Source organism: Diplotaxodon limnothrissa, linkage group LG22, assembly GCF_057381915.1.
Source record: "Diplotaxodon limnothrissa isolate DT_005_m linkage group LG22, D_limnothrissa_male_GT1.1, whole genome shotgun sequence".
NCBI classification, from domain to species: Eukaryota; Metazoa; Chordata; class Actinopteri; order Cichliformes; family Cichlidae; genus Diplotaxodon; species Diplotaxodon limnothrissa.
In genome coordinates this window covers 14,815,979-14,837,505 of record NC_140616.1, presented here as the reverse complement: position 1 = coordinate 14,837,505, position 21,527 = coordinate 14,815,979, and the positions used below count along the sequence as shown (strand labels likewise).

General features: G+C 41.0%; 1 protein-coding gene across 2 annotated transcripts in view; it reads left to right on the top strand.

Annotated features, from left to right (window-relative positions):
• The window catches only part of slc45a4a (solute carrier family 45 member 4a), a 56,063-nt gene extending 34,757 nt beyond the window's left edge, over positions 1-21,306 (top strand). For both annotated transcript variants that reach the window (XM_085346871.1, XM_085346872.1), the window contains 13 exons: positions 11,051-11,239; positions 12,473-12,652; positions 12,755-12,945; positions 13,032-13,212; positions 13,608-14,069; positions 14,323-14,594; positions 14,688-14,849; positions 15,134-15,233; positions 15,341-15,421; positions 15,518-15,648; positions 15,812-15,880; positions 15,966-16,120; positions 16,906-21,306. In XM_085346871.1, coding sequence (XP_085202997.1) covers positions 11,051-11,239; positions 12,473-12,652; positions 12,755-12,945; positions 13,032-13,212; positions 13,608-14,069; positions 14,323-14,594; positions 14,688-14,849; positions 15,134-15,233; positions 15,341-15,421; positions 15,518-15,648; positions 15,812-15,880; positions 15,966-16,120; positions 16,906-17,086 — 2,354 coding nt within the window. In that variant the 3' untranslated portion in view covers positions 17,087-21,306. The remainder of the gene's footprint in view (positions 1-11,050; positions 11,240-12,472; positions 12,653-12,754; positions 12,946-13,031; positions 13,213-13,607; positions 14,070-14,322; positions 14,595-14,687; positions 14,850-15,133; positions 15,234-15,340; positions 15,422-15,517; positions 15,649-15,811; positions 15,881-15,965; positions 16,121-16,905) is intronic.
• Positions 21,307-21,527: the final 221 nt, after the last annotated feature.

The window sequence follows — 21,527 nt, the reverse complement described above, 5'->3', positions numbered from 1 at the left end:
GGCTGACCTACTGTACTCGTCATTACGTAACATTACCGACTGATCACTGCCGATCGGCCTCATCGATCGCTTCTGTTGCCAGCTGGAGCATCCTGTGTGTTATAGGTCAGTCCCAGCCAGAGACCTGACTCCCTGCTGTCAATCACACGAGGCCATATATCGGTGCCAATGACAGATAGCTTGAAAGAGTAAATTCACTCATTCAGTCTGATTTCACTCATCAAACTTCGCGCTCGGTGTAAATGTCTCCATCTGTCTGGCTCTCCTTCCTCTCTCCGTCTCAGTGGGAGGCTCCTAGTTTACTGCAGTGCTGTTACATAACTCTGCTGACTAGAAGCAGCTGCGTGTGTGTGCATGTACATGCAAGCTTCATGCATCTTTAATGCCACCTTTTACGTAGTGAGCACAGTTGGTGGTGGATTTTGCCCCTGTGTTTTAGCACTCTCGCTCACGCAGAGGATAATATCTGCTCTTTTTTGTGTTAAATGAGCTGAATAAACCTCTCTTAAAGCAGTTTCCAGTCAATATAAAACAGATTTGTGTGTGCGTGCGTGTGTGCATGTGTGTGTGGAGTGTAAAAACCCACCTTTCTCTCAAGAATAGGGTTATAAAGCTGTGATACACACACTCATCTGTATCAGGTAGAAATTTCTTTGAGATTTCTTGCTTTCATTGATTGAGTTAGCAGTTTGCTGTATTTCTCCCTAATAGGCACTTTGTTAATTACAACCTTGGTGGTGGAGCTTGCCCACTTGGATCTGCATTTTCTTCAGTGTGTGTGTGCACGCGCCTTGGTACTAGCATCCATGTGTGTCTGTTGTGTGATTGATGCTCTCACCATCTCTTGCTGCTGGGAAGCACTGTGACTCATTCCTGTCTCTCCTGATGTCTCCCTCTGTCTGTCTCAGGCATTTCTTTCTATTCACTCCCCAGTCACTGTGAACATAAATGTTGGCCAAGTTTGCTTTTAGCAGATGCCACAATACAATAATAATAATGCAATGAATCAGCATTCCCAGTAGGGGTGGGCGATTTAAACGATATACGATAGAAACAATATAAATTTGGCCAACGATAGAGATTTTGTATCGCGATAGCGCATGTTGATGATGTCATCAAGCTGCACCTGTTTTGGTCGAAAGCATCACAGTGGCTACAACCATTATCATCTGCAAATTATGCCGACAGTCATAGCACAGAGATGAACATAATGTTGAATTCTCTTGCAGCTGCTCTATTCCCATGTTGTTGCAGTATATTAATAACTAACCTTGTATTGTGGATGAATAATCTCAGTTGTTCTCCTGACTGAAATTTGCCCCGTGTATAGCATCCTGCTATGCGATTGCATTTGTCCCTGACCACCAGAATCCCTCACGTTAACTTCTATCGAGTGGAAAAAAAGTTGGCGTTCATCCTCCAGCTTCACTGTGCTAATGTTATGCTAACATAGCTGTGTCGCTAGCAATCACGTAGCACAACATTATATACCAGGTAGTCCAACTTCAGTAACCCTACAAACGCCACTGCTGTTTAGTTTTCTGTCTTCATTTATATCGGAAGTGGTCGCAGAGCTGTACGCTTTAATTAGTTTCAAAAATCACTCAGAACATGGTATGTCATGTTTAGGTGGAAACTAGCGAGCTAACTACCTGCTAACTTCTAACTCCAATAAATTTAATAACTTCTGTTTTCATGGATGCCTGGATGTTAAACTTAATTGTTACACCTGGTAAAGCGGCAACGCTGATGATTTTATTAAAGATTAAAGAATTTAGACCGTAATGCTCTGACAATCCATTAAGCAGTGTGGCTTACCAAAGTTGTACTAAAACATTTTTAACAGATTTCTGCACGCCAAAATCGGTTCGAGGTCAGTAAGCACAACCAGAATTCATACATAAGGCACACTCTCGATTTTTGAGAAAATTAAAGGATTTTAAGTGTGCTTTATAGTGTGGAAAATACGTTATACAGAAGAAAAGAATATATCGCGATATATATCGTTACCGCACATGCTTCAAATTATATCGTGATATGAATTTTAGGCCATATCGCCCAGCCCTAATTCCCAGCTCTTCCAGTTAGGGCAAATGGCAGGTTAAAAGGAAAAGCATGAACACCAACAGCAAATTGGAGCGTAAAATGTTCTTTGAAGCTCAGTTTGTACTTCAGCAATCACTCGGTTTAATCTTCCTTCAAACCACTTTCTTCCAGAATAAATTAAAAAGGTAAAAAACAACATGAGGATTTGTTTTCCTCACAGATATACGCTGAAATTTTGCTTTAACACCAGCAGATATCTGTCCCAGACTTCAAAGATATTAATTCTACATATTTGCAGATTTTAAATGAGCTGCAAGAAGAACTCTTCTTCCCTCCTGCTGAAATCGAACCCACTGCCAAACACTTATCAATAATGAAATATTGACCAGTCTAAATTTTAATTCTGCCCTCATGGCCCCATCTGTTACAAACCACATTTCTTCCCTTTCTTTCTTCCTTCCTCTTTGAGTGCTACACCTGACTCAGTTTGCATGTTTTGTTTATTTAAGACCACCTGCTTCCCCCTTTCCTCTTCTCGCGCTCTCTGTCTCTCGTTCTCTCGCGCTCGCCCTCCTTCCTTCCTGCCCACTTTCTCCCATCATGACCTCTACCCTACTCTCACTTTTCACACCGTTTCTCTCCCTCTTTTCTGGACCCTTGTCATTTTTCTTGTGGTTTTCTCACGCCAGCGCAGGATATGAAAGGATTGTTTTTGGGGGGTTTATGGGAGAATGGGAACGGGAGGAATGGGAACGGAAAGAGAGAGAGAGAGAGAGTAGAAGTGAAGGGCTGGAATAGGAGAGAATAAGATTGTTTGTTTTGTAAGAAAGGGACTGATTGTTTGATTTTACGTTTGGAGTTGAGTTTTGTTGTTTTCCAGTGGAGCTAGATCATTTACAGTTAATGGTGCAAGACCAGGTACCAGTATGTTGGCTCAACAGGCTAAACAATTAAGAAAATTAAAAAAAATAATTAGATTTATTGTAGTTTATTATTTATATTAAAAAAAAAAAAAAAAAAAAAAAAAAAATATATATATATATATATATATATATGAATGGAATTTTGCAGAAATGCCCTTTAAAACTGACATAAAAACGTATAGTTTGCACAATACGTGCATCATCTTCAAATGATTTGTTTGTTATTTGTTGTGAAGAAATAAACCCCTTTAGTTTGAGCGGACAGAATAGTCACAGCTAGAGTGGATAAATTAGCCGACAGAGTGTGCGAAGCAAAACATTTCTTCTGAAGTTTTTCTCTGTAACCTGCTGCTGAGTCCACAGTTTTCACTCTACAGGCGTCATTTTATCAGCAAATTTAGGGAAAATTCGTCGTATTCCAACTGTGTCCTTTTCAAAAGTGGCACACTTGCATTCTTTGATCTGGAGGCATTTGGGTCAGAGCAGTGGTGTTTGATTGCCCAACAGAGATCAATTAGAACTGATTAAGAACTTTTCGAGGAAAAGCAGAAACGAACTCTCGCTGTCTCACTTATGTGACCACATTTTTAAGCAAGGAGCAAAAAAGAAGTGCAGATGTGTAGAGCAACTTCTTTGGCTGCTTATGTTTTTGGTTTTTCTTTAAATAAGGTGAATATGAGTTACACTTTGGAGGATTAGACTACTATTAGACAGTTAGATGACTTAGACCAGCAGGAGCAACCATCCGTGTCTAGCCTCTCCTCCATGTGCAAGCATTTCAATCTAGAAGAAATTTAAGAAGTGATATTATCAGATAAACTTTACTGTTTGATGTCCGGGGGCCAGAATGGGCCCACTGCACACATTTACTTCTTACAGTTTACGTTTGAGTTTAAGCCCAAAGAAGCATTAATTTATCATGTAGAAAAACTGCAATGTATTGTTGAAATTTCACTTCTTATTATACATTAAAATATCTCTGGGATTAAATGCGTAGTTAAACTTCTTTACACTAACAGAAAGAGGAGTTTTTGCTGGTCCGGCCCACTGGAGTCAAAGTGGGGTGGACGTGCCCCACGTTGTAAAATTACTTTGACATGCCTGATCTAATAGAAAATGACTGAAAACGGACGCGATTTATTCGGACACTTAATTATCAGTCACATACAGACAACATGCAGCTGTCAGTGGTATGAACTGAGCATCACATGTTTAAGTTATGATTATTCCAGCTGCCGGCTAATATGTCAAACTGCCTTTGATGTAAACTTCTTGTTACACTTTAGCATTAACTTGATTTAAGTTGGTCATTTTGTTTAGACAGCTCTGCAGATAATTAAAGAGAGGTGCCACTCACTGTTGTCGTATTTATATTTGCTAAATGAGTCTTGCTTTGAAACCCCGTTATAGCAACAGAAAGCATCTGATAGGTTTTACAACTTTTGGAGAAGTTTTTCGCTCAACATGTAGCTAAAGGGAACAAATTCAAATGAACTGTACAAGAGAAAACAAGGAGGGGACTGTTGTGAAAATGTGAGAGAAGCATGAAGGCTGTAAGTGATCTGAGGACTTTCTTTGCAGAACATAAAAGCACAGTGGGAGTAATTTATTCCAAGTAGTTTGAAAGTAGTTTGCTTAAATGAAGATCTCAGTGTGAACTTCAGGTCAACCTCAGATTCATTGTCCTTTTGATTGACACTAGAATACAGCATATCTTGATATAGTGTTTCAAAGCTGCTTTATTCACAATAAAAGTGGTTTGAAAACAATTGAAGCTACAAAGTTTTACTGTGTATTTTATAGTGCAGTGACGACAAGACACACATGAAATCTGGGATGAATGGGAGATTTGTGTTTCCAACAGTCACACATTAAGCTCAGTTTTTAGTCCGTGCACACGTGTGTGCGCGTATATTCAGGAAATGTGCGTAGCTTAAAAAAAAAACAAACAACAAAAAACCCTCTTTGATGATAGATGGAGGAGATTGAACATTTTTCTTTCCCACAATCAATTGGCGTTGCTTAACAGCCATGTGACAGCCCGAATATGAACTTTTTCTGTCCCTCTATCTTCATTCTTCCGTCTTTCCTCCCTTTTCTCCTCCTCTCACCTTATCCTAACTCTGTTTTCAAATGCTTTGATCTTAATCCTTTCTCACACTCCCTCTTTCTCTCCGTTTCCTCCCTTCCTTGTCTGTTACTGCACTTGTTTCTTGTTCTCTCTTTTCTAAAATGCTTCCTGCTTCTTGATTCTCTCAGTATTGTTCCCTGTGTGAGTGTGCATTTGGCCTTACTGTACTCAAACTGTGTGGGAACTCAGCTGTGTGAGCTCCTTTTTATTAATATTATTATTATTATTTCCATAGGTGAGACTGTAAGTCTGTGGCTATGTGTGGGAACTGAGACATGTGTGTATTTCCTGCATGTTGACTGTGTTTCTGGTGTTTTGTGTGGGAACTGTTTACTAGAAACAGTTTTCCTGTTTTGATGTTGACAAACCTACCGACAGACCGATTCCTATCTGCTGCTTTGTCTCCCGCTTTATTGCCGTGCCACTGTTTGACTTTTTAACAGGTCTTGCGTTTGTGGCTTTTGCATGTTATGTGTTATTTTCGTGGGTATTCGTGCGTTCTTGGGTGTGTTAGTGTATGTGTTTATGAGAGAGAGAAACAAAAGATTGAAAAGGGTATTAAAAAATTGAGAAAAAAACTTAAAGAAACAAATTGTTCCTCAGTCTGAACTCACCAAACAACAGGAAGCACTGTGTGAATGACACAGCCATATTAGGAGCCAGGAAGCAAAGGTGATGGAGTCTCCGTGGCGACAGAGTTCCCAAGACCTGGTCGCCACGGTGACAAGGGTCAAGCCTAGTTTACGGCCTGTTCATGAGAAAGAGAGAGGTGAACATTTGTACGGGACAACAGGATGATGAGCTGTAAAGTCAAAGTGAGGTCAAAGGCTCAATGTTCCTGCACTTAAAAGTGCTTATAGCTATAGCCTCTGGAAAAACATACAAATCCAAGGTGGCAGGCACAAGGACACACATTATATTCACGTGTACATGCCTCACAGACCAAGAGACTTGACCACAGTGCTCCTCAAGACTCAATGAGCTCTCTGTTTGGATGAGTGGGGCAGAAATGTACTTGTTGATAAATCTGTTTGTTGATACGCTGAAAATGAATAGCCTACCATTTAAAAAATGTGAAGATTTACAACTTTTCATCATCTCTCATGAGATAAGGCTGATTATCTCTAGAGTTTAGGTTGTTAGCCAGACAGAGCTGTAGTCCATAAAAGATGTATGTCACTGGTTTGTGGACACAGATTGAAGTTGCAGTTTCCACACCGTCGGAGACAACGTGACGGACTAGCTTATCGGGTAACGCTAGCAAGCCTAGGGTATATCACACAAACACAAATACCTGTTGATTAGTAAGGTATTTAAAGAATACTAGAATGTCATTCACTAAAGCATAAACGCAGACTTCTTTGGCATCTGCAAACCAGATTATTTATCAGTTAAAAAGCATTTAAGAAGAGGCTTCTGCGAGGTCTTTGTTGGCTGTTTTTTTTCTCTCCCTTTGATTACTCATATCCTTCATTAGTTGTAACAGTTAATAAGTCATTTTTTGAGGCTATGGCTATAGGTAATTATATTTGCATAGTCCAGCCTGTTGTTTTTCTTTGGTAGCATGCTGAGATAACCTGAGCAGCAGTATGTAATGCACTCTGCTTCAAGTGAGTCACATCAGCAGCTGTTACAGTAAAGAAATGTGTCACAGTGATATCAGTTTCGGTGTGATCGAAGCTAAGCGGCCTTCATCCAGAGTCCATGACGACACCTCCGCTGTGAGTGAGTGCCGATGTTGCTGATCAATGTGTTTAAGCGCTATAGCGGATGAAGTCTCGACACCTGGAGTTCACGTGATCTGCTAATGAAAAGTTTCCAAATGTAAATGTAGGCCGACTTGTTATTCTTGTTCAGCCTTCAGTTGCCTCTGCCTCCTGCTTCTTCGCAGTGAAAAGCGATGGAAAAGATTTGCTCCGTGTGAATTGCAGTCTCTGTTTTGTCCTTTGCAGCAATCTAGCAAAAGCAAAGGGATGTGAGACTGTCTCACTTTTCTCACTGCTGCTTGTCCAGCTCTCAGTGTTCCTATGAGAAAACGCAGTTTAACCTTGAAGTTGCTGTTTCTGCTTCAGGGTTTGTTTCACGGATCTGCACGGCTATCGTCAGACCACAATTCCTGCCAAACAGAAACATGTGATTCATCAACAGCAGTGAAAACATAAAAATTACCATGATTGCAGCAGACAGTTTTTCACATGATGGCAGGGTTTTGCAAGCAAACAACTCCATTCCCACAAATTTCCAAGGAATTTCTACACATCAACATTGGACATCAACACTGGTTATTTAAAAGAAATGAGTCAGATTAGATTTGTCGCCTGGACTTCTATGGACTGATGAGGATTGTGTGAAAGGATCTTGACCCTGCACCTGACATGGCGACCTCGATGTTTACCGTCTGTTCGTGGACTTCTGGGGAGGTTTTAGATCAGCTCTTGCTAATTAGATATGGTGGCACTCAGTTATTGACGTCTATCTATTAAAAGAGGACTCCTTGAGAAAATCGAAAGTCCATTTAAAAATTAAGATAAGTCTTAATCTTCTCTCAATTAGATTTGATGCCATCAACTCACTTGCTCTCTCCAAGTTTCTTCCATCTGTTGGCCCACTGAGGAATTAACTATCATTCGCATCTTGCTTGTATTGATCAGCAGTTCTGCATTTCTGCTGTCTTTCTTCTTATTAAAGTGAATTATTGCAGAATTAACTAAAATAAATAAAAAAAAAAAAACTTTGGCCACTTCTTCACACTACACACAGGTAGGTATTTATTGCACTGTATTAAGCATTATAATTTTAATGAAGTAATGCATTAGTTTAGTTACGTATCTCCTGTGAGTGATTTCTTACATTCATTGCAGTGTAATCTTTACATGTACCCACACATACATATGCATATAAAGCATACACAAAATCGTTCTTTTTCTACTCTTTAATAAAGCGTACCTCAAAGCCAGACAGTAGAAAGAAAGAACGAAAATGTGAAACGGCAAACACAAGGTCCAACTGCAGTACTGGCTGTAGGCCATAGTGACTTAAAATAAAAGTGATAACTGTAATGTGACTACTAAATTTGGGACCAGGAGTTTTATTGCTGTAACCATTTAGTTACAGCAATGTGCTACTCTTTATTGTTTATATCCACAACGCTGCTGGTGGCTTCTGCCCAAATTGGCCTTTTAGATTGGTGTGGTTCAGTAAATAGTGGTCAACCCTCTCGTTTTGACATTAAAGAGGCGTGGTGCTTTTTGAATACTTTGAAAGTTAATTTTCCAGTTTTTAAGCAGGGTTCAGAGAATGACCTCATACCTTTTCAGTGTTTCAGCGTCTCTCCTTGTCTCTGTGCAGCAGCCAAATGGCATTCATTTTTCAGTGAGTCACATCAAGCGATAGTTTGCCAGTGAGGCAACGATAAAGTTGTGATTTAATTATTTGCAATTCAGCTGACTTCACTTAGCTTAAAGGGCTGCCTGCCTCCACCTCCTCCGCTTCCCATCTCACTAATGCATTGATAACTAAATGGGCGTGATGACTCAAAGAAACTTGATTTTACTTTCTGTTTATCAGTGAAACAAATTAGGAAAATTAAATTATCTGACTGAATACACAGACTTAGAAGCAAATAAAAGTAATGCCAGTTTTCTGGTTTACAGCTATCCTTTTGTCCTATCACTCCACTCAGATAACTTTATTTTTTTCCATCTGATCCCAGTCTAGTGTCACTGTTTAGCAAAACAGTGAGTCTGACTGGTTTCACTAAATGCCGTGGATTGAGAACACGTTTCAAAAAGTCAAACGCAAGGCTTTCCGAGTATCTTGACAAATCCTACTTGATACCTGCCCTCAAGGAGGAAGTGCTGAATCGGCAGAGGCAGCATGTGGGGGGAAGTCAGATGGTTTGTAGAAGCAAAGACTAAGCAAACAGCTTGTCTTAGAAGTGAGAAGTTGTTGCCTCTGGGTTTGACTCACAGCTTTGCTAAAGTCCCGATGATTTTCTTCTTGCTTGCAACAGTTTGTATAAGATACAGGTGTAAACAGCTGGCTTGGACACAGCCAACACTGGATCCCAATGGCTGACTGATGGCTGATCATCCTTAAATATCTTCCTGGGGCAGATTCAACAAAGTGCCTCTCCTGCTCCACTAGATCCCAAAGTGCTCTATTGCATTAGTAGTTAACCATCTATCATGTTCAAGAAAACAGTTCCAGGTGATTTCGTGTGCCATCTTGCTGGAAGCAGGTCACCTTTCCAATGTCTGAACACTTAAATGCACTGAGATGCTGACACGTGATTGGCTAATTAGATATTTGTGTTAAGGAGCTAGAAGTGGTTCATTTCTGAACTGTGTCATGTCAGGTGGCTTTTAAATGGACCAGAAATCTGTTTTACTTTGCAGTAACCTTATCTCTGCTAATCTCATAATGTGTTTCAATGTATTTTTAATCTTTGATGATGATAATCAACAGTGAATTTATGGTAGGTTTATAAAATATTAAGTACATACTTCAGGTTAAGAGGGGTTAAGAGGTATTTTTGCTGGCGACAGGTGTGTTTGATGGGTTTACACAGTGTTGAGTGGTATTATTGAGAGATATCAAAAGCATGTGTGCATTTCCATTAGTTTGCTGCATCCTAAGTGTCTCTTTAGTTATTTCCACTGGCCCATCCTAATTTGGGGCCCCATCATTCATCGGATGTGTTTGAAATCCTCACCTGGTTTCCGACGCTGGAAAGTCGGCGCATAAAGATAATTAAATGTGCGCTCAGTAACAAGGTCACGTTCACATAACAGTCTGGGTTATGCTGAGCTCAATCCATTTAATTCAGGAAATGAATGTTGAATAGAAAAATAAAAGTTTTCCTGTCTTTCTTTGCTCCTATTTAGTCAGAAGTAATACTTTCCGTTTACTGCTTTCAGGTTTATGAGTTTATTTAAGCAGTAGTAGAAATGCATAAGTGCTCTTGTGCTTTCAGAAGAAGCAACAAAAAGGAGATTTCCTTCCTTCGTTTGAGAGCTCATAATTGAATTGTTTAACACAGGCGAGTCACTGTCGGGCAGTTTCTTTTGTGTCGATTACTGACAAAAGCCTGACTAACCTGATCACTGAGCCTCCACACTCAATTTTCGCTCATTTTCTCTGCATTAAAAAGAGCACAGGAGTCTCTGTCGAATTCCTTTGTGCGATAATCCAGGGGGAACGTTAACACACAGAAGCTCAGCAGACCTGAGATAAATCCTGCCGTCGGGGCCGGTTGCTGTGGCTTTCTCCTCTTTATCTTCGTGTAGGCTTTAACAGAAGGTGTTGAAAAAGTCAGCCTCAGGTCAGCTCTTAGGTAGCAGCAGTAACAGCACAAACAACCAATTTATGTGGCAGTGCACTTCACCTGTGACTGCGACCTGCTGTCACATAGTGAGTCACTGAAAATCCTATTACCCGATTGCAATATTACATGTGTTAATTAATATCAGATAAGCAGGATATTATTATGTTAATCATGATGACAGTGAGCAGCATTAACCAGCAGGCTGGCTGATTGCTGCTTTTGTTGAAAGAATCGTTTCTGCTGTTGGATGGATGAAATTATATTTCTAAATAATTGTAAGCCAAGGATGTCTGTATGCAATGATGCTGAACAGTCTTTTTATGGGTATCTAATCATATAAATAAAGTTATGTTTAATATTAGTGTCACAGTTTATGCCACCTGTGGCTAATTTAAATTTTGAAATTGCCTAATTTCTATATTAAAAAAAAAATATTTATTTAATATTTAATTTAAAATATTTAATATTTATACTAATCAGAAATTCTCTCACCCTGAACAGTTTGAATGCAGCTTGCGCCCCCTGGTGGAAGCACAGTCACATCTGTGTTGCGCACCTGCTGTTAGCTCTCACTGTCTCTATCTCTGCTCACACCTCATCTGTCTCTGTGTCTGTGCTGTGCAGGTCTTCCAGAGCAGTACTACAGTCTGACGTGGTTCCTCAGTCCAGTTCTTGGCCTCTTGTTCACTCCTCTGATCGGCTCGGCCAGTGACCGCTGCACTCTGCGATGGGGCAGGAGGAGACCGTTCATCCTGGCTCTCTGTATAGGAACACTGATTGGAGTGGCTCTGTTTCTGAATGGATCACTGATAGGTACGTTTTTGGGTTTTTTTTTTCTTAATGAGACATTTTCTGTGTGCATTAGCTGAGAAGAGAACAACAGAGCATTTATAGCAAACTTCACTATAGGGGTCAAGAGTTCAGGATTTTCCTTTGGCCATAATATAATAGTGTGACCCATAATCAAATGTGTGCCTAATGCAGAACAATAGTGTACGGGGCCTGTACACATCTCTAAATATAACCAAATGAAATGTCAAAGGAGTTATAAATAAGAGCAAGAGGTGTGTGAACAGTTTTCTGTCAGCAAATTCTATTCAGTTTTACTCACATCTATTCTGTTCTGCCTCTATTCTTCTGCAGTGGCACCCGGGTCAATTAAGGGCACCAGGGAGGTGTGTGTGTGTGTGTGTTTTTGCTGGGAGGGTTAACGTGGGAAACAAACAGTGACCTGTCTGAGAGAAATGAGTGAATAAATAAGAGAACGTGTGCGTTTCCATGTAAGTATAGGCGAATGTGTGTGAATGAGCCAGGACGACATGGGAAAGCTGTAGTAACCTGTGAATGAATGTGTGTGTGTGTGTGTGTGTAGCTGTAAGTGAGTGTGTGTGTTGACATGGGAACACAAGAGCAGGCATTTCACAGGGAAATGCTTCCTGTTTGCTTCCCCCTTTCTACCAATCACAGTTCACTTCCTGTCTGGGTGCCTTGCTAGTGCGTACTGTGGCTCCATTGTCCCCCCACCCCCTATGCACACGCATACACACAAATACACAAAACACCCGCATGTACACAAGCGCACATACTGACACGCCGCTGTTCTTTCTACGAATGTTTCTATTTCCCTGACGTTAATGGATTTGAGTTTGTCATGCTTAGTCACACTGCCTCGACAACACACAATACACTCAAAGTACACACCCCACTGCACACTGTGTTGTTTACATACATTTATACAGCTTCAGGCCCTCGGGGTGCTGGGGGGGGTGCAGACCGGGTCACAAATGTCATGTGGTACACAAGGTCACACACGACATGCAACGCAGTATGGGAAATGTGCAGTGACCTGTTTGTGTCTATAGCTGCTATTGTCATTCAGTAATGTGCTGTTAGCTCTTACCATGCTTGGTTACATCAGCATAAATTTATTTATTTTTTTCGTTGTGCTACACATTTCTTCTTGATAATTATTGGCCTTTTTATTTTTGTATTTCTAAACCTAAAGTAAGATAAGCACTGAAAATCATCTCTGTGTTTCTCTGACAGGTCTGTCACTCGGTGATGAGCAGGGGAGACAGCCAATAGGGATTGTTCTTACTGTGCTGGGTGTGGTGGTGCTGGACTTTTGTGCGGATGCCACAGAGGGACCAATCAGAGCATACCTGTTAGACGTGGCAGACACAGAGGAGCAAGACATGGCACTGAATATCCACGCCGCCTCTGCAGGTACAGCTGATGATAAACACAGCGATAAAATATTTTCCGCCATTACTGCGAAAGAGCAGAATTCACCTCTCGCGTGTTTGTTGTGTGTGTTCTTGCCCGCAGGTCTAGGCGGCGCAGTCGGCTACGCGCTTGGAGGTTTGGACTGGACGCACACGTTCCTCGGAGCAGTCTTCAAGTCGCAGGAGCAGATCCTCTTCTTCTTTGCAGCCATCCTCTTCTCTGTCTCCGTCGTGCTGCATCTCTTAAGTATCGAGGAGCAGCAGTACTCGCCGCAACACGACAGGCTCGAGCAGGTACTGAACCGTGAAGTTCAGTTTTAGCAGAAATAGACTTTTTCAGTGACTTCACAGAAAACATCCTTTCACTGCTCTCTCGACAGGAAAGTCTGGATCCTGCCCACCTTCAAACATCGGCCAATGGCAGGGCTGGACTTCTCGGCGCCAAATTAGAAATGATCGGTGAGGATGATACGGTAGAGAGCTACGACCTCTATGACCCATACGAAGATGACCAGTCAGAGCATGGAGACATGGACTTCCTAGAGGCGGAGCTTGTGAGAAGTAAGTTCAGAAAACTTCTGGGTTTTTTTTTAAATTAGCAAAATCTATTTTAAATGGTTTTCAATTCAAATGATCAAAAAAAGATGGTCACTGTGCCAAGGGAATCCAAATAAACCCGAAGTTAGCAACATATGTATACTTTTTTGGTGTTTGGTTTTTATGTTTCCTAGGCAAAAAGAGAGCAAAAGGAAGTTCAGGATCCGTGTGACCATATGTCACAAAGACTTTTATTTCCACTTATAAGAATGCTTAATTGCTCTTTCTCTCTTTTTTTTTTCCAGTCATGACAGGGCAGCTGTAACTTCATCCCTTTTTCTCTGCCCTGTTTCTTTCGCTTTTCTCTAAATTTCTGACACCTAAACTGATCGCATCACCTCCCTCTCTTCTTTCTCCAGGTAAAAGCGACAGCGTCCTCGCCATGGCAGACGCAACCCTCGATCACCTCGACCACGATGCGATGTTCTTGTGCCACATAGAGCCTTCCATCTTCGCCGATCACCTCTCGCCCTATCACGGCTCACCCTCCACGACCGCTTCCTTCTTCAACCCCAATCGCAGCACCCCACCCCCCCGATTCGCCAGCATCAGACGCAGCAGCAGCACGGGAAGTCAAGACTTCCTCCGCCCCCAAAACAGCAGTAATCAAACGAATGTTACCACCCCCAGGATTTCCCGCCTCTCAGCTTTCCTGCAAGAAATGGAAAATGACGATGGGCAGGAGGCGCTGCTGAACAACCAGCTCAACGAGCAGCGGACGCTGAACGGGCGGCTGTTAGCCAGCGTTACTAATACTGACAGACTTGGCACTAACAGGCTGAGCTCCAAAGGACAGGCACACCGTGCTGGAATGGTCAAAGGTCAGCATCTTTACGTTATTATAGCCATGTTGTTGATATATGTTAACCCAGTCATATTTAGTTATACTGGGAAAGTCAGATTTGGTCATGTGAAATTGTTCTGATATAAACAACTTTAGTTTAGAAAAATAGCACAATAATGCTAAATCAGTTTCTTTAAATTTTAGCATGAAAGACCTGGATAATTTCCCTACAGTGTTATTATAGTAGTTATTAAAAGATGAACCCATTAACAAACTCTCTCTTCATCCAGCTGCCAGTACTGGAGCTCCTATGAGACAGTCACGCCACCGCCACACCTTCTACCGCCAGCCGTCCTGCACTTTTTCTTACTACGGCCGCGTGGGTAATCATCGTTACCGCTACCGCCGAGCCAATGCAGCTTTTCTCATCAAGCCGTCCCGCAGCATGAATGACCTGTACGAAGTGGAGGCCAGGCACAGGAGGAGGAACAGGCAGAGGAACAGACACCGCAGCGGGAACACCAACTCCTCCAGCGGGGACACGGAGAGTGAAGAGGGCGAGGTGTGTGGATGGAGGGGTGTGATGCTTAACGAGTCTGTATTGTTTGTCCTCGCTGGTAACTGTAATGTGTGATGAATTATCTTCTCCCCTCAGGTTGAGACCACCGTGCGCCTGCTGTGGCTCTCCATGCTAAAGATGCCCCAGGAGCTGCTGCGGCTTTGTGCCTGTCACCTGCTCACCTGGTTCTCCATCATTGCAGAGGCGGTCTTCTTCACCGACTTCATGGGACAAGTCATCTACCACGGAGATCCTAAAGTATGAGAAACAGTCAAAAATGCACAGATATACATACATTCACTTCATCTCACTTTACTTTACCAACATATACCGTGTTTTTTTTTTTTAAATTATTTACCCTAAAAACATTTATCAATCTTCTTTCAGTTTTTCTTTTCTTTTTTTTTAAATGCTTTGCACAGGCTTCTTTTCATTTCTCTGATTTTTGTCATTTATTTTGCTGCAGGAGGATAAAAAAGAGCAAAACAGTCTCCATCTTACCTAAAAAGTGATGTAACTAAGCCCAGTTTTCTGTCTCACAGGCTCCTTCTAACTCAACCTTATTGGATAACTATCACAAAGGAGTTCAGATGGGATGCTGGGGCCTGGGTATATATGCCATGACTGCAGCTACATGTTCAGGTAGCCATGCGCAAGAGCACATGCTCACATCATTCAGTTTTCCTGGTTAGAAAGTGGATTTTCTTTTAATCATTTGAGTAAACAATCCACAAATCTCTCTTTTCTAGCTATTCTTCAAAAATATCTCGACAACTTTGACTTGAGCATTAAGGTTATCTACATCCTGGGTACACTTGGATTCTCCATAGGTATGAACTGCATTAATAGACCACAGTAGAGTAGAAAAGCACACTGGATAGTCAGTAGTGCCCTAATCTCCCTCTTTTTTGTGTTTTCCTTCATAGGAACTGCAGTCATGGCAATTTTCCCTAATGTGTACGTGGCCATGGTGATGATCAGCAGCATGGGCATCATCTCCATGAGTATCTCCTACTGTCCTTATGCTCTACTGGGACAATATCACGAAATGAAAGCGGTACAGATATATTCAATTAAAAAGGCTGAATGATCTAATATAGATATGAATCTACAAAGATATGAATTAATGCATAGTTAAAGAATAGCTAGTAATCTACTTTTTTTGTTAGAAGATAATTATCATGTCTTTTGGGACTAATAACTTTCTTTGCATTTTTCAGTATATCCAGCACAGTCCTGGCAACTCTCGCAGAGGCTTTGGCATCGACTGTGCCATCCTGTCCTGTCAGGTGAGCGTCGAATAAAGTTATTTAGTTCTGCCACTTACATTCATGTCATATATTGTATCGAGAAAACTGTGTTGTGATTCTTCAGGTGTACATCAGCCAGATATTGGTGGCCTCAGCTCTGGGTTCTGTAGTGGAAGCTGTTGGCAGCGTTCGTGTCATTCCCATGGTGGCCTCTGGGGGCTCCCTCCTTGGATTCTTTACTGCCTGCTTCCTGGTTATTTATCCAACTCCAAACAACGGGTGAGAAAACTACACGTTCTTAGCCATAAAGCAATACACACACAAACTAAGAAATAGGCCTCTACTGAGGTTTTGCAGTCAGATGATCACTAACGTGACATTAACTTGTTTGCCATTTTGGAAGTGGGACAATGTAGGTTAAACCACATAAGGAACCAGTCACCTAGACTTAGGGACCTGTCCTCAACCATCTGGCTATCAAAGGTTGCTAGGAAAAAACTGCTCAGGGTTGATGACAGTTGCTGTGAAACATAGCCCCAGTCACGCAGGCCTACTCCAACTAGACTCCAACTACTCCATGAAAATGTGATGACTGCAGTGCTAATGCACAACTTTTACTTTGAAAGTGAACCTTTTCAAGTTTACTACCATATGGTGAGTTGTTAGTGAGTATTTGCAGATGGATTGCTGTGCTCCATGGAAAATACTATTAACTGTTGCAGCCTGCCAGCAGTTAAAGCCATTACAAGGAAGTTTTCGATGTAGCACCTACTTTGGGACCAGTTTCAACTAGCAGCAGCCAGCAACCTACAGCAACCACTTGCTCATCAGTTGAGGAAAACACATTTCTTCCTAGCAACCTCACATCTAGTGTGGCAGCAAATTCTCAGGCAATTTGTGCATGACATCATACAAGAAACTTCTATAGATAAAGGCCTAAATATGGTACTCATGCCTGCGCTTTAAGTTAGCTTAACGTTGAGACTGTTTCATTTGACCTACTTAATCTGTAGCTGTTTTTAAGCCCATTGTGAAGTCCTAACAAATTTTATTTCAATTGTCAGGGACGGGGAATCAGCCAAAGCTTCAGAGAAACGGACTTTGCCATCGCTGGAAAATCCCAATAGCGGCGAAGGGGCTGTTACCGTAGTGATTGAGAAACCCAGCTTCCTGAAACTCAACAAGGAGGGGAAGGCCACCAGCACTACTGCTTCCTGTCAGGTGGAAAATGAGTCTGCTCTGTGATTGGCTGACTGCGCCGACAGACACTTTGCTGCAGAAACAACTTGATTTGTCATTGCTGATGGAAAAGACTCGAAGGTGTGCCTTGATGTGAATTTGCTTTGGTCCACTCTTGGCGTTTGTTCTGGCTTTAACAGGGTTTTTATTTTTTATTTTTAATGTCACACTGAAGAAAACATCACAGTCTACCGTGGGACCAGCGTCACATTAGACCAACTTACCCAACAAAAGTCATTCTGGTCCCAGTGCCGCTTCAGCTGTTGACGAAGTTCCTTCCACTTATCCCTTACGGACTTTTGATCAATCCGTCAGGGTCGTCCAGGATTGAGTAATTAATTGGCCGTCGTTTTAAGGAGAGGTTGTCTCCTGTCTCTCAGGGCCTCTAGGAGGTGCTACTGAGCAGCCACCTGGACAGGAAACTTCAGGGGACTCACATACTCATTCAAACCCTCACACGCTCACATTTCCTCATCTAAGTTCAACACAATCGAATGAACACCCTAATAATGAACTCTATCGATGAACATTAGTCCTTGAAGCTGCAATCATTACAAAATGCTGAAAATCGTTCTTCCGCACTGTGGAGTCAGGTTGATTGAGTTTTTGCTTCGTGATGTGGACGCTGATTTACGAGAATGTGTGTGTCTGCTGACTTAAAACACCAAAACAACCCCAACAACACAGTCGGCTTTGCGGGACATTGCAGCGACACTAGCTTTAAGACTCTAAAGACTTTTGGAAGTGGCATTTTTTGAAATCGCAAGCCCGAAGCCTGGTTCCTGGGGAATTGATTGACCATAAAATTGATGCTGTTGCCCTCTTTCATATGGCAGGACTGACAAAATCTTTAATTCAGCCTTCAACGCGGGGGAAAGAGGACAATAATCCAGAGGATCTGCTCAGAAATATTGAGCATGAGAATAAAGTCGCATGTATATCGAACGATAAAACGACAGTCAAAACATACGCATGTTTACCGGGTGAAATTCGACAAGCGTGAAAGTAAGAGCCTAGATGCAGTGTGTGCAGTATATGGGGCATTACAATCAAATATTGTTTTCAAGATTTAGTGAGGAACCACAGTGATGTTTCTGTTTGTTTTGACTAATCAAACTAACCTATGCTGCATGTTAGACTAGCTGAGGAGCGACAAACCAAACACCAGAGAGGAAAAGAAAGAGGAAACAGAGTTGTTCTCCTTTTCTTTACTTTTTCGCTTATTTTTTTGTTTGTTTGTTTTAAAAAAGATACTGTCAGCATAAAGTTTGCCACTCACTGCACATTGTTGGAAAAGAAATGTCACAAGGTTCAGCTAGAACAGCGTTACCTTTTGGATTTGGGGTTCTAATATTTTTTATGGATGCTGAATTTTATGGAAATGTTTAAAAAAAGGCAAACAAATCTCCATTGTGTTGACAGGAGTCATTTATGACAACAGTTTAAGGCTTGTTGCGTAAGCTTCAAGAGAAGGTCATGGCCCTGTTGTGGGTCTTTCCACATCACCAAAAGAAGAACAGAGTAGATTCTATATTTTTCAAAGCAGACCCGGACCCGGTTTTAAGCTCTGTAACTTTCACAGAACAAAAGATAGCACCAAGAATTTAGAGTTTCACTAATTTTGATTGAAGTGTTGTGACATTTATTTTACAATACAGTCAAAAGGCTTTGGGAAAAATGGTTAAATCTGCTACGGTAGCCACAGCAAAGGAAGCAAAACTGCCGAGTTTAGCAATCCTTAAAGCCGGGATAGATACGAAGACCTTGATGACTGAGTGTGCGATGACGTTAAACGATCTTAATCTTCTGAATGTTTCTTTAGCTGATTATGCTGGACATGTAAAAAGTCATTTTAAAGTGTTGTGTTGTTTGTGCCCCGATAAATCAGGCCTTTAGTTGCAATAAGGACCCTTGTTGATCAGAGTACTGTGCAGAGCTTGTGCAGGCTGAGCAGGGTTGTTGGTGGTGGTGCATATTTTTGGGTCAGTTTTCCTTTCGTTTCAATCAGCTGAAGCAAGCAGCTTGAAGGGAAACAAAATGTAAATTGCAGTGGGGGTGGTGACTAAATAGAAAGAACTGTTTGTATGTATGAACGTATGTAAAGCATTTAGTGGAAAAGGTGTTTTTATTTTGGGGTTTTTTTTCAACTTGAGCGACTTTAGAAGAGAATTCAGAGGATGTTTTTTTTGGAGGGGGGGGATGTGTTTGTGATTTTTCACTCTTGTGCAAAGTTTAACATTTTCTTCTAATACTAATTCGATTCCTTCCATACTTTCAGGTACATTGAATCAGAGAGTAAGATAAAACGTTGCTAAGATTGGATGTTTTAAAAAACGGCCCCCTGCAGCCATTAGCGCAATAAAATATTCTGAATAAACATAAAAAAATAATTTAAAAAATCAACTTTGGGGTTATGGAGCTTTGCATGCGACGACAACGATATGCATGTTCAGAACACCAAAGTATGACTGTACAAATCACTCGAGCTCTTTTCTTTAATCGTAATAGGTCAGGGATGTATTTTCTAATGCACGGCTGGATGTTTGTGTCTTTTTGTTTTCGTTTGAACTTAAACGTGTTAAAAAAAAAAGAATTAAACGCAACATGTACTCTTTAAGCTGAAGCATTGTGCTTGGTCTGGGTCAGTACACTCCTAACAGGTGAGCGAGTTTTAAACATCCACTTTATCACTTTTCAAGCTGGAAAGTGAAGAAATGTGTTACAGGATGAGACGTCGTTCATTACAAGTGTAGGTTAGAGACTCCTGGCCGTGAATACTTGAAGTGCAACTAGAGTGTTTCTGTTCCAATGCAGTGAGGAAGTAGTTGATTTTATGGGGAAGTGGGGGGGTTGTTGTTCCAATGATGTCCCAAGCCTTTTATCACAGACTCTGGGATGTTCCGGCGACTCGGTTCAGCTCAGCCGCTTCGCTTGGCCTGCTGGGAGATTGAGTTCTTAACCTCTGATTCCATCTGGTGACTTAAAATGTTAATGTTTTTTTGTTTGTTTGTTTGTTTGGTTTAAAGTCAACGAATGTGAGTTTTGTTTTTGGTTTTGATGTTTGACGATCCAGGGTGGGAGTCCTGACATTGCACAGAACTTGCACATAAGTAAAAAAAATAAATAAATAAACAAGTAGAACTTTATTGCAAAAGGAGGAAAAAAAACAAGTAACTGTGGATATTTATTTTTTGAGCTTTCTTGTCTATAAAGGACATTTAGTTTGCAAATGAGTAAATTAAAGCTATTCTATTTGCTGTTACAGGTGAACTGGACTTTGTGTGTGTGCGTGTGTGTGAGAGAGAGTGTGTGTGTGTGTGAGAGAGAGAGAGCATAGGTCCTCTCACAGCTGGCAAAGCAAAAAGACAGCAGTGTGTTAAAACTGTCATCTCAGTGTTCACTTTTTGGTCCTGGTTCTCTGTTCTGCAATCACCTGGTTTACACTTAGCTCTGGAATCGATGGTGATGATGCCTGAAGTCTTTTTTTTGTCTCTGTTCTGTTGTTTTAATTCAACTAGAAACTTTTTTTTGTGTGTGTTGTGTTTTATTTGAATCCTAGGCAGAGCCACACACGTCAAATTTTGGCCTTTGTACATTTTCAGTGTTTGCTCTCCACCGTCCGCATCACTGAATGAATGTGGAGACGCGGTGATGCTGTTTCATATTTCCTGGCAGCAGCGTGACGGCCATGCAGTCAGTCAAGCCTCTGTGCATGCGTGTTTGTGTGTTTGTGGCTCTGCCTTTAGTAAACTGTGTGTTAATGACGGAGGAGAGCGATGCCTATATACTTTGATTTTCATAGAGATTAAATCAAGATGAATACTTAAAGAATGGGAAAGTAAATATACGCAGTGTACTATATATAATATGCCTTGTTATTTGGAAAAAAAAGATGTAAATATACATATTTCTCTTTTAGTTTCTTCTTTTTTGCTGCTATAAAAAAGATGATTATTTTTGTTAGTAGTGTTGTTTTCTATATAAAGTCTGTATATATATCTCTATGTTATGTAAATATGCTTGAGCCTTCATATGTAGGACTCTGGATGAACACTGTATGGAACGCACCTTAAACTCTGTTCAGAAGCAAACAACCAATGACGTTTTTCATCATTTGGCATTTTCACTCAGAATTCAAAATGTGACAAGAATCAATAATAAAGAAGGGTCTCACCATACAGGCAAAAAAAAGAGAAAAAAATCTGCTCTGGATGAAAATAAAAGTTCATTTGATCAAAAAAGATTTCTGCAACTGGGAGTGTCTCACTTCATAAAGACATAAATATACAGTGATACCCACAAAATACATGTTTTTATATGCAATAATAATCAGAGAAACAAATTCATTTTAAAAATAGAACGTTTTTAATACTTAGAGGAAAATGCTTTGCAGTGCATTTAACATGAGTTGAGAAAGATGCTCAGAAAGGTCTTGATCTTGAGTGTA